At 43.7% G+C, this 12,932-nt stretch overlaps 1 protein-coding gene across 3 annotated transcripts in view; it reads right to left on the bottom strand.

Annotated features, from left to right (window-relative positions):
• The window catches only part of ABAT (4-aminobutyrate aminotransferase), a 65,917-nt gene that overhangs the window by 3,128 nt on the left and 49,857 nt on the right, over positions 1-12,932 (bottom strand). For all 3 annotated transcript variants that reach the window (XM_080384581.1, XM_080384579.1, XM_080384580.1), the window contains exons 6-15: positions 12,878-12,927; positions 8,510-8,590; positions 7,915-8,007; positions 7,453-7,515; positions 5,706-5,769; positions 4,852-5,000; positions 4,047-4,184; positions 2,627-2,794; positions 1,766-1,912; positions 370-481 (exon numbers count right to left, since the gene is read on the bottom strand). In XM_080384581.1, coding sequence (XP_080240707.1) covers positions 370-481; positions 1,766-1,912; positions 2,627-2,794; positions 4,047-4,184; positions 4,852-5,000; positions 5,706-5,769; positions 7,453-7,515; positions 7,915-8,007; positions 8,510-8,590; positions 12,878-12,927 — 1,065 coding nt within the window. The remainder of the gene's footprint in view (positions 1-369; positions 482-1,765; positions 1,913-2,626; positions 2,795-4,046; positions 4,185-4,851; positions 5,001-5,705; positions 5,770-7,452; positions 7,516-7,914; positions 8,008-8,509; positions 8,591-12,877; positions 12,928-12,932) is intronic.

Here is a 12,932-nt window from a genome sequence, read left to right as displayed (position 1 = left end):
CTGAGTGACAGTTTTATTAACTTCCAATTTTCCTCAGCTGTGTCTAGAAATAAGCCATGCCTGGGTGCACTTCAATTCACTGCAGAGGAATAGGAAAGTGTTGTTGCAAAAACTCATGCCCTGCGTAGATCTCTTCAGTAATGTCAGACCTATAGAGAAAAGTCAACGTTCACACCATGCAATGGTCTGGTCTGATGTCTCTGAAAACGCAAGTGTTGCCAGAAAAGTCTAAATACAGCTTTGATCATAATTTCACTCTTGTCCTCTGCTATTGTAGTACACATACGCCATACAAAAAAGGAAAACGTAAAGCATTACGTGTGTGCCCTTTGGCATTTGAAGTTAATACACACACACAAACTTTCTTACCTTTGTTTCTGGCTATTGTAATCAACTTGTTTCTAGTTGCATCATTTGGAGTGTCAAACGAACAGAATGTTCCTCTTCCTCTCACTCTGCTGATGAGATGGGGATAACGAGCCTGCAAAGAGAGGCGAGAAGGTATGCATGGCAGCTGCTGCAGCAGAGGGCACCCGGCAGCAAGCGCAGCACTGCCAGGCTCTGCCACCTGCAGACCTGTCGCCTCCGGCCTGGTGGAGCGGAGCTGTGGCACAGGCTTGTTTCTCACATAAACTTGTGTCCCGCTCCCCTTCCTGACACAGCTCCGAACAGCCACGGGCTGCAGAGCCCACAGCAGGCAGGTGCTCTCCTCACAAAGCAGGAAACGAGAATCAATTTACGCCCCTTTTTGAGACTCCCGAAGCAAGTGTAGAGCACCTTGCATCTAATGTGTGCTTCAGAAAACCTGAGCATAAATAATCCGGAATGGGGCTAGAGGCCAGCTCGTTCTTAGGCTGTGCTAAGGTGCTTGCTAGTATTAGCTGCTTCACTTACTATCAGTTGCAGTCCTCATCTTGTATAAGAATAACCTTTTTTGGATGGTGCTAGTTGTACTCTGGCCCTCCAAAGTATGAAGATTGTAATTGTCTCTGTTCTGCCTGCTACAGCTTGAAGCTGTGGAGGGAGCAGAGACACTATTTGGTTTTGTCCTGCACAAGACCCCTTCTGGGAGGTAAGCAGCTGCGAGCGTACCCTTAAATGCCTGTGATTTTCCCTCTCATGTAGGGCTCCACAGTTAAAGCTGTGAGGAATTTCCATTAGTCAAGGGAGGGAGAGCTACAGTTTTCTTGTGTCAACAGCCCAACAGCATCATAACAAAATACAAAAGCACCTTCCTTTAAAAGGAACTTTCAGGACAAGGAAATGGTAGCTGCTTGTGCTGCCAGAGCCTTCCAGCAAAACAACATAACTAGCTGCAGCTCACACCTTCAGATGTTTAGGGGGTCACTCTCTTGGGTTAAGCTGTACAAACCCAGCATTCTTAAGCCAGTAAGTTTATGTCAATTCCAAATGGGACAGCTACACAGGCTTGCACTGAAGTATCTAAACCAGGGGCCCTCAAACTACAGCCCGTGGGCTGGATATGACCCCCCACGGTCCTCAATCCGGCCCCCGGTATTTACAGACACCACCACCCCACCACCCCCCACTAGGGCTTGGGAGGGGAAACGAAGCAGCCACAGATGACCTCCCGCCACTTCATCCGCGCGCCGGCCCCCTGTTTAAAAAGTTTGAGGACCCCTGGTATAAACTGGCAAGTTATGGTTATGGTCTGGTCCCCAGCTGGAGTTCCTCAGCCCAAGTGTTTAAATTGGATGAGGTCAGATCCTACCCGACCAGCAAACCCCTCCTTCCAGGTGCTTACCTGTAAATCCAGCAGCCCAGTCAGCAGAGCTTTCCCGGCATGGGTTGCATTGTTTAGAAGGTCTTCTCTCTTGATAACCTTAATGACTTCAGCAAGCATGAGGTTCTTGGATGGATCTCCAAGCCAGGTGTTAAAAATTCGATAGGGCTTGGGAAAGGGTGGAAAGAGTTGTGGAACATGTCAACAGGCAAATCACTACCATAAAGAAAAGCAAGTCATCAAACTGGTAGCGCAAATATCTGCTGTATGAAAAATCTCATCTGGTGTATGAAAAAAATCTCACTAATCTCATAACCCCCCCTTTTTTTTCAGAAACAAAGGGCAACTACTTTATGCTACAAATGTAGTGCAATCTGTCTTGCTGCTCTGCCATTTCACTGAAACATGGCTAGAGATGACACGGAGACAAGTATCATCCATACAGGTTTTACATTCAAGCTTTAGGTTCTCCCCCTTAATTATTTTTTTTCCCATTTATTACATCTAAATGTCATTAATGAGAAGAAATCTTGCTGACAAAATCCATAATGCTGACACACAAGCTCTGAGGATACCCAAGGTGCCCTGGAGAAAAAGACATTGGTTTGTGGTTGGATTTTGTACTGAGGGTTAGTTCATCAGGCTAAACCAGTTCTCTGTCCCTCCCATCAGCTTTACGACCCTTGTGGCTGACAGCAACTGGAATAAAAGCGAAGAAGCAACAACTTTTGTGCAAGCACAAAGCAAGTATCTGTGAAACAGCAGCTCCATCGAGCTGAGCCTGCGTTACTGAAGGCAGGCCTGTCTCTTCCATGGACATTATGGTTACCCACGAACGTGTCACCAACTAGCACAGAGTTCAAGTTTCATTGAAAATCTTACAGCGTTTGGCCTGAACTCCTCTTTGTGGAAAAATCCTCCTGTCATCATCTTCTTACTGAACGTTACCACATCAGCTGGGTCATCCAGGCCCCAGTGTTCATGTGCCCAGAATTTTCCCGTGCAGCCGCCTCCCGTCTGCACCTCATCCACCAAGAACGCACAGCCATGCTGCGGGGATAGATGTGAAGAGAGGGAATGTGAGTCCTTACTTCCGAATCAAAAATACCTCCCGTAGCGAACAGATAAATACAAGCCTGTTACATGCAAGATCCCTGCTCCCTCACCCTCCACCGCTCCAAATCTCCCCTCCTCAAGCCCCGTACCAACACCACTCACTGTGCCTTAGATTTCACAATTACAAATTCAGCTATTTTTTCAGAAAGACACTAGAAACTTATTTTCTACCTAAATTCACAAAGCACATGTTTTTATATAGTCTTAAACATTTCTAGAGGATACCTGAAAACATCTGGGAGGAGTCTGGGTGACATTTTGTGTGGCACAAAGGCGATACCAATACCCTTCTGTCTAGGGGCCTAAAATGATCCTGGAAGAGCTGCCTTTTCAGACCAGCCTGCTGGAAGAGCTACTCACTTTATGTGGCAATGTGGGTTTTTGTAATGTGAAGGAGTATTTTGTTGAAACTTTGGGACAGGGAGATCAGGCCACATCATGATATTGTAATTAAAAACAATTGGTAAATACTTTTGCAGCATCTCATGTTAGCCAGGGCAAACCTTTTCATTTCACTGTATTTATTCTTATCACCCTGGCACGAGCAGCTGTTAACAATAGGAGAAGCTGCTGCTTCTCATGGCAGAACAGAATTTTCCAAATGTCACCCATGCTCTTCTTTGTCAGCACACAAATGTTTTGAGGGTTAAAAAAGCTCAGAGTAGGTATTATTGAGGGGAGTGCTTCTAAACAGGTAACTTCACACTCCCAAGTATCAAGACATCTGTTCTTTTCATTCTTTTATTGGAACATCAGCGCTATGGCTGGACTCAATTTGTATTTCAGCTTTTTTTTTGCAACTAAAACCAAGCATGTCAACAAAAAATGACCCTTTTCCAAACCTGCCTCTTCTGAAATTGTTTGAACCCCCTCAACAAATTTAAATCATCATTTAAAGAACACTACTGCGAAATCCATAGTTAACGAGTTAGAGTAATTTCTCTCTCAGACAGTAGAAGAAAATTTACCAGACTGAGGAAACCACTAGGTGTGCATCAAACGGAAGAGAAAACTGCGCGGACGAGGGCTGCTTGTATCTGAACACAAGTATGTAACTACCCCAGCTGCTAGTGAGGAGGCCTGGGAAGCTCCCAGAGTGCCTGGGCAGGGCGGCTGGCCCCTGCAGACAGGAAGAAGTATTTGCATGTTTAGCTACCACTGAGCAAACACTGAAATATTTTACTACCTTTCTGGCAATATCTCGTAGCTTTCTGAAGAAGTCATCTGAAGCGTGGTTGTCCCCTCCCTCTGACTGGATGGGTTCTACAATGATTCCAGCCACAATCTTCTTCTTTTTCCTGTACTTTACAATCAGGTCTTCCACCTGGAAATCACACATTTATGGTACATTCTCCTTTCAGACCATTCACAAATTTACTCCCAGGAAGATTAAATCTCAGCAACAGAACTTCAGCTTTTCGTAGACATTTCTGGCTAAAAGGTGTCAGGAAGCACAAGGAATTAACAAGCAGTTCCTCCAGCATTTAACACTGCCCTCTTCTTCCTGAAAAATGCCTCAGTTTAAGTTGTATCCTAACCACATTGTAACTAGTTGCACATTTATCTACAATGGTGTGAAAGCTCTAGCACATTTCAGCTGAAAGTCTGGTGGAAACCACTGTAGCTTGCTATGCCAGGCAGCTACCACAAAAAAGCTGAAAAACTCAAAATCCTGTTACAGGATCTCTGCAGAGGGTTGTACACCCGCGCGCTCTCCCTTGGCAGCCAAGTTCACTGTGATACAATGAACTTGCCCTGCGTGTGAAATTGCACTGTGGCACGATCCATGTAGAGCCCTAGTTCGCAGTGAGCTGGCTGTTCTTCTGAAAGGCAGGGACAAACCTCGGACCGTAAACAACCGTGAATGCTGTTTTAATCACATGTTGTTCCAATCCCTGAAAACATTCTTTTAGTGAAAAGCAGCTAATCCTACTGACTCTATTCATTATTTCAAAACAAAACCAAGAGAAAGCTGCCAGTGAATTTTTTACCTCCTCTAAACAGCGGGCTTCTTCCTGTTGATTCTCTTTCACAAAGTCTTCCAGAGGATATTTCAGCCTTGGAAATGGAGCAATAGGCCAGTCCAGCGATGGAATGTCCAACTTATGAATGGCTTTAGAGTGAGTTGTAGCTAAGCAACCTAAACCCAGAAAAGCAACAATTGAAATAATACCTGTCTAGGAAAAATACAGGAAAAAAGCTACCAAGAGGTAAACAACTGCCCAACACCAGGACTGTAGAATTCTCTTAATTGCTCTATGTTTTCACTTTATTTTCTGAAATTCTGGGTAACTGGATTTAGTCAAGCTTAAGTGAATTGCTCTAGCGTTCAAGCATCAGTTTCCACATGCGCTGTTTCAGAAGAACAGGAGAACCTCTTGTTCCCCTGAACAGGTTGCTCAGATGAGATGGGTTTCACCTGCCCAAAGACAACTGCTCACAAAGCCCAGAATTACAGCGCTCTGGGGTAACATGTTTAGAACAGGGATTGAGCTGATACAAAATGGTAAAAATTAGTGACATACTGTTTGTCTGTTGTGGTGCTTCTACCCCCAGAGTTAAATTTTTAGCAGTATAGACAGGAAACCTTGGATTCAGAATGAAAATGAGAGACCTTCTGAAAACCTGTTTTTTTAAAAAAAGTAAAATTTATTCCCACTTTCATTCAAATATTTTGTTTCAGTACTGGGGGGAGCTTCCAAGGCAAACTAATAAACCTACAGTTTCTCCACTGGAACGATCTAAGGAGAAAAACGACTTCTCAGGAACTACAGCGAGGTGACAGCTTACTGCGCAGCCGAGAGGAGGCAAGGGCAGGGGCGGTGTGGCCAGCAGTGCTTCTTACCCAGGGTCCTTCCGTGGAAGCCGCCCATGAAGGAGAGCATGGCGTAGTCGGGGCAGCCGGGGGGCTGCAAGCAGAGCAGACAGGCCGGCGGTCAGCGGGCGGTGCCGGGGCAGGTGGCCCTGCTGCCCACGCAGCTGCCTGGCGCAACCCAGACACAAGCCCATGGCCAGAGCACAGCAGGATAGCTGGAGCCAAGCTGCCAGCTTGCCAATCAGCTTCCTCTCCAATCATCAAGCACCACAAATTGTTACATTTACCCATTTAAACAAATGCATTTGTCATCCCCTACCTGACCTCTTAAAATTCATCGTTAATATTAACAAATACTTGGCAATTTATACCATATCATAATATCACTTCACATACAGCTCACACAAAGGCTGAACGTTCAGCGCAATCAGCCTGGTTTGAACGAACTTCAAGCACATGTGTACAGGGTGGCTGTGCCCAGCTGTGGCACCGGGTGCTCTGCGGGGAGAACTGGGGCTGCCCTGTGCTGGACACCCCATGCATTCCTGATGACTCGCTGTACTAAGAATGAGAAGGAACCATGACAAAGGACATGCAAACTGTACACTATCTGGAATTTAATAAACGGATCCACTGGGCCTAGTCCCCCAACTCTAAAAATACAAATTCTCTTTATACCTCTCTCGTATCCTGCGAGTGAGAGGATTGTCACCACTTAACACACTCCATTTACACCTTTAGTCTTGTACCCCACACTCAGCTACAGGGTCAAGGCTTCGATATTTGTAACTGGATTCTGGAGATCCCCTCTAAAACAAGGGCTGGAGCTGCCCTCTCAAATCCATCCCCTCCCCCAACTGTAAAGAGAACTCAGACAATTAGCTCAAAGAGGAATCCTAACGTCTAGATAGCTAAACTTGGACAAAGGCAATCATTAGTTTTACAAGTCTTTGGGCATCTTAGAAAATTCCTGTTCCTTTGGGTCATGATGTGCCATCCTCTTATCTGTGTTGGCACAGCCATCTGTCTGACCATGCCATAAGCAACATCACAGGACTTAAAAAATAATTCTGAAGACAAAAAAAGCAAAAAACCCTTTAAGAACCCTTCTCCTTTTTAAAGCCAAATGAGTTCCCCAATCCCATGGGAATGAAATTAATTGCTTATCACTACAGAAGTGCCAAAGATCAGGCTGAAACCAGCAGGTCATTCATTTCTAACATGATTATCTCAAAGAAGAGATTAAATACTCTTTTCTGCTATTGTTGCATGATAAGATTTGTGACTGGCAAGAACAAGACCACCTTGCTTGAAGGTGAATAGGACTTCAGAGTTTTATCAGCAGCATCTCAATTTCCTCATCCTGCCTGTGGTTAGTCAGTCAAATTTTAATCAACCCCTTGATCAGTTTTAAGCTATCAAAATCACAACTTTGGGGTGGGGGGTGGGTGGGAAGAAAGTCTGTTATTTGTAAACTTGTCCATATATTAATGATCTGATCTCCATGGAACCATCCGTCACCTAGGCCCCTCTCTAACAAATTATATGTCATGGAAAAAGGGAGATCTTCCCAAGATTCACAACTGGGAAGGATGCAAAAGAATACAAGCAGCAGGTCTTGATATTTGTTGAAAGCGGTTTGTAATTCACAATTTCCTAAATTTAAAAAACCTGAGATTCCACTTCAGAGACAGTAATGCCAATTTTTCCTCCCAATCTTCCCTTATAAATCCAAGCCAGTGGCGCATCTGTAGGTGTGGTAAAGAACAAATGTTACCTGGTTAATCATGCAAGATTCCAGTTCCTCTTTTGTGACATTAGTATGGCCCCTCTCCTTGTTCTGGAAAAAAAATAATAAAAAAAATAAACAACCACCCAACGGATAGTTTTCCTGTAGTTGTAACTAAGGCATTTATGGCTGCACCACAAATGAGTAACGCTGGTATTTCAAATTTTAAATTAGAACCAAAGATGAGACTGACTGTGACTCTTACATACTGACTGCAATCTGCATTTTCTTTTATTTCCTTTTCTTTATAATTTCTAAAGTTGTGAAAAATAAGTGAAAGCTTAGAAGAACACTTTTTAATAAAGATTTCATACTAGGTTGAATATAAATAACATCATGACCAAGGCAACCTCCAAGGCTTACTTTGTTTTACAGTAACAGTTCTGATTATGAATAAGTTCTCATATCTACATCTAAACCTACAAAAAAAAATCTTGGTATTTTACTCACTCTGTACCACATAAATATTGCTTTAAAGGCATTTTCATTGGAGCAGGATCCGCAAGACATGGTGATCACCTGTGGCAGGCCCTTAGGAGCCACCTGTCAATGAAGAGAGAAAATGACTCCACAATATTAAGCACAAGTATAGTGCAAAGCGATGGTAATACTGATCAGTCCTTAAGGTCCTGAGCTGCGGTACAATGGGGGACCAGCCATGCCTATGATGAAGAAAGGCAGTTTCAGCTGCAGCTGAGAGGGCTTGACTCAGCTTCCGTCCCAAGGACCTTCAAATTTAAATCAAGACAGAAACCACTTATTTCACTGTCTCTTACGGAAGCACAGCGAACAGAAATTAGTGAAAACATTTTTTCTCATCAGTTCTTGAATCCAGAATGAAAGTATCTGTGCAGAGCAGATATGTCACCCCCACATTCAGCTGGCAAGTCAGGGAAAAAGGTTTGATCTCATTACATGTAGCGGGAAGGCAGGTGGGCTAACAGCTAATCTGTAATGTTCCCTAGTAAAATCCATAGCATCCCTTGACATGCCTGTGTCCCGAAACACAAAACTTAGTAACTCATCACTGCTATCTCAAACTTACTGATAGCAAAGATTCCTTCAGTCTTTCTGCAAAGTTCTCTGGAGGTAAAATCCCTAGAGCAGGTCTGTTGATAAAAGTGCTCTAAAAAGATCAAGGAAGAGAAATTGTTAGGTTTTATGACAATGTGAAAAATATCATGTTGATATCAAGGCAGCCAGAAATTTGTAGTCACAGCACAAGGAGTTTTAAAACCAGGTAATAATATTCATGTCTTGGAATACTTTTGTCTAATCCTTAATACTTTTTTCTTGCAGGACACCTTAGAAAAGGTGCATGCTAACTGATACTGACATTTCCTCTTCAGTATTGCCATTTTAGTTGCTCAATCTTAACTTTCCTTATGCACAGGAAATACACTTTAAAATCTTAATTACTTGCCTTCAGTTTGAATAGCTAAATCTAAATTCAGTTAGGATAGCAGCATTTTCTTCCTTACCAAGCTCCAAGACAGACCATTTCAGAATGCTGTGGTTCTAAACATCCTCCACGTACTATTACAACGGGATTTGAAAGAACAAGGCAAAGGTAAACTTAAAGGATAGGGGCTACATCTGAGAAAGATAACATGCATGCAAGGTTCAGCAACATATCACTATAATAAAATACATTCCTGACAAAGAACATGTGCACACAGGCATGCTGTCTCCCTCCTAGGCTCCTCTGGCATGTACAGCAACGGGCACTATGGTGAGAAGCTACTCTGTAGGTTATTACTTCACTGCTGAGCAACACGTGCTTATTCAAGCTCAAGAACATTGGCTATGATATATCCAGACACACCGGTGACACTCCTTTCCAGCTGTACTGTTTTCATGAAGGCTGTCGATTTGCCAGTAAGGATTTCCCATTCTAGAGCCTGCAGTCTGCACAGCACCCTTCCCAGCGCACAGCCTGAATTACAGGTACATCCTCTATCGTGCATTACAACAGCAGATTCCTGGCTTCCCAGTTTTCTCCTTACCATTTCCTGATTGACATCTGACACGGACCAGGAGCCATTGAAGTAGTATTCATGGATGCAATGCAATCTCTCCTAACAGTGGAATCCCATAGCCGACCAGGAAACTACCTGGTTGAACTCATGTCTGCTTCCCAGATTTTTTTTCTCCAACCATTCCCTTTCTCCGTCTGCCAACAGAACTGAATCTGTGTCGCTGCAAGGGCCTCGGTAATCACAGAAGCAATGACAGGAATACAGCCTTCCCATACCTACGTGGAGGTTACTGAGAAGATGGAGCCAGGCTCCAGGGTCTTCAGTGGGAAGATGAGAAGCGACGAGAAGTCAAACACAAGAGGCACTGACTTGGGTATAAGGAAGAGCTGCTTCACCAGGAGAACAGTGAAGCAGTGGAACAGGTGGCCCAAAGAGGCTGTGCAGTCCCCCTCCTTGGGGGTTTTCAAGACCCCAGATAAAGCCCTGAGCAACCTGCTCTAATCTCCCAGCTGACCCTCCTTCAGCAGGAGGTTGGGCAAGAGACCACCTGAGGTCCCTTCCAATGTCAGTTGTCGCGTTGGTCCTATGAACCGGCCACATCAGGAGTCACACCTTTGAGAAAGGTAATTTTGGTGGCAGTGAGCAGCAGCTGGTGGGAAAGCTGAGCCTGCTGCCCACGCAGGTTTTTCTGAAGAGCAGCTCTGGAAAATCCCTGCAGTCCTCCCAGTCCACTCATGGACATGACTGTCATGTTTATGCAATTAATTTAAATTAAGCATCACAGATTAAAATTGATTCATCATTGCTTTTAGTCTTTGTAGGTAATCTTACTTGATTCACAATGTGCTACTTTTTATTTTAAATTAAGTTTGCTCAGAAAAGGACAAGCTCAATAAATTTCCCAACTGCAAAGCAGCATTATTTGCCCTTTTGGTTGGTTGGTTGGTTGTTTTCCTTGTTGTAATAAGTCATCACTGAAATTAAACGCTGAGCTTTGATGACCTAAGTCTTTATGGGTCTCCAGAGGGGACAGACTGCCTGCCCCAAAACATTTGTATTTTCAGTGTATCTCAAGCTTGCACATTTCTCAGCATCCTTCAATCTTTCTCCTCAATACAAGTACTCATTTATTCAGGTGTCTGGACCACAGCAAGAGGTGTGAGCGGTCACACCATACCCGTAAGAATACTTCATCAGAATTCTTAGGGAAAACCAAACATCACACAAGATACAGCAGAGTATGAGCTAAGACCCTCTAACTTCTTCAAATGGATTCGAAAACATTGTTTCAACAGACTGAAGCTTAAAAAACCCAAATCCTAAGCCAGGATGTTACTCACAGACTAACACAAAATTTTTGTTCAGTATGTATGAGAAATCTTACCTGACCTTTTATCTCAGTTTTGAAGTACATTTTCACATAAAGTTAAGAGATACGAGACCATACATTTGTTGTGAATTTGATTATGGGCTGTCACAGTCAATTGACAACATTTGCCATTAGGGAGAAAAGTGCATATTTCTTTCTTTGTTAATGAGATACTCAGTACTGAGAAAAAACAGCACATCGACATCAGGCTGCTGTGGTCTGAAACGAACAGATGCATATTCTGTTCTTTATAGCTGGCTGTAAAGAGGGTACACGGAGCATTACAAACACACCGAACAAAAAATCCCTACAAGAAAACACCGATCCCATCATAAACATTGAACAAGGGCCCCTCCTCAGTGTATTACTCAAAAAACGTACCTTCACAATAAAGCTGGCACTTTACCTGCAGTCAGACCCCAGCAGACACTCCTGTCTGCAGGAGCGCTGGGCTCGGCACTGCCAGAGTGACCCCCTGCCCATGCTGAGCGCCCCGCAAGCCTGCCCGGCAGCTGAGGCGCGGGCAGCACGGATCGGGAGGTTTCGTGCCACCCTCTCCACCGAGATAGCGCAGATTGCAGAAACTGGCACAGGGTACAGACCAGTAACGTCTCCCATGGTCACATGTGGGAGAGAGGGGTCCTGCTGGCACCGCTGACTGTGGAGGCAGCTCCTGTTACTGCTGGCTTCTAGCTGACAGCCTCTTAACTTCTCTTTTCCCATGGACAAATTAGCAACTGTCACCAGACAATAGGATTTTTAGTTTGGAGGTGTTGTTTGGTGGTGGTGGTTTTGGGGTTTTTTGTTTTTTTTTGTTTGTTTAACATCCGACTTTGCCTACTGCTGCATTATAATGAAGGTATTGTAAAAATTATTTCTGAGGAGATGACAAGTTACTGTAAGTATTAGAAATATTAGTGCTTCTGTAATATCCAGACCTGCCTTTGATAACTCCAGCATTTCTAGCCCTGGTGTTTTACTTATTTTTAAAAAAACCTTGAAGTATTTTAGTTCTGGGGAAGGCAGGATTTCTCATTCTGAAGAAATGAGCACTCCATGAAGCAAATCAGCTCAGGGAACTCAAACGTCTGCACTTTGACATGCTGGCTTAGGATTTACACGCTGCTGAGTGAGCCAGCAGGCTCTTTTGAGAAGGGGAATGCGGGTATGAGAGGCAACTGGCCCACAGCCTTGCAGGCAGTGTAGCCACCTGTTACTGGTTTGCAGAAACAGTGGCCCAAGTCATGAAAGACAGTACAACCAACAAATGCCTGGTGATGTGCAGTCAAAAGCCAGCGAGCTCAGTTTATCCATGTGCTATATGCGTAAGTTATTGTGCCAAAAAGAGTTACAAATTTTAAAAAATGCACAAAATCCAAAACTTCTGTCCAAGCAGTGAAAAAAGGAAGCTTGAAATAGAATGCAGCTTTCAACAACAACTGTAATTTAATCCAGGTTATTTCCAATCACTATCAGTATACTGTTAGGGGAAATAGGCAGACACTTCATTTAAGAAGCAGCTACTCTGTTCTGAAATAATCCTGTTGCTCTAACGATTTTAGTATTTCAAGGACATGTCAGGGGTTTAGTCAACTCAGTACTTAGGAGATGGGAATGAGCCACTACCCCCTCCTCCCGCCCACCCCCCCAAAGAAAACAAAACCCAAACCCAAATCACCCACAGCATTCCAGATTTAGGGCACTATTTTCATACTCAAAGTATATACTCCTTCTCAAGGACTTGTGCTTGCTTTCAAGCTCAAAAATCTTCATGCAAGAATACTGCTAAAAGGGTTAATTGGAAACACTATGCTTGAACTGTGATTTAAAACTGGCTGCAGACACATCAAGTACTTGCATCACCCAAATGTTTACTTCTTGTGAAGTGTCACCGAGGTTTTGACGTCTATTCTTAAACACTATGAAGCTCTTCTCATCTAGTGAGAAATAAAGCAAGCAAGATCTTATCGTATTTTAAATTGATTCATTAAGCATTCATTATCAGGAAGACCGACACAAGGAGGGAGAGGACTCCTTCAAGTACCTAGTGTTTTAATTCACTTACCAAGTTCTGTGGCTGCTGTAGAAGCTTTATCAGAGAGGGATGGCTGTAACCTAAT

The sequence above is a fragment of the Falco punctatus genome, assembly GCF_963210335.1.
Source record: "Falco punctatus genome assembly, chromosome: 4".
Lineage (NCBI taxonomy): Eukaryota > Metazoa > Chordata > Aves > Falconiformes > Falconidae > Falco > Falco punctatus.
Note: the sequence above shows the minus strand (reverse complement) of the source record. Positions and strands in the feature narration are given on the sequence as shown.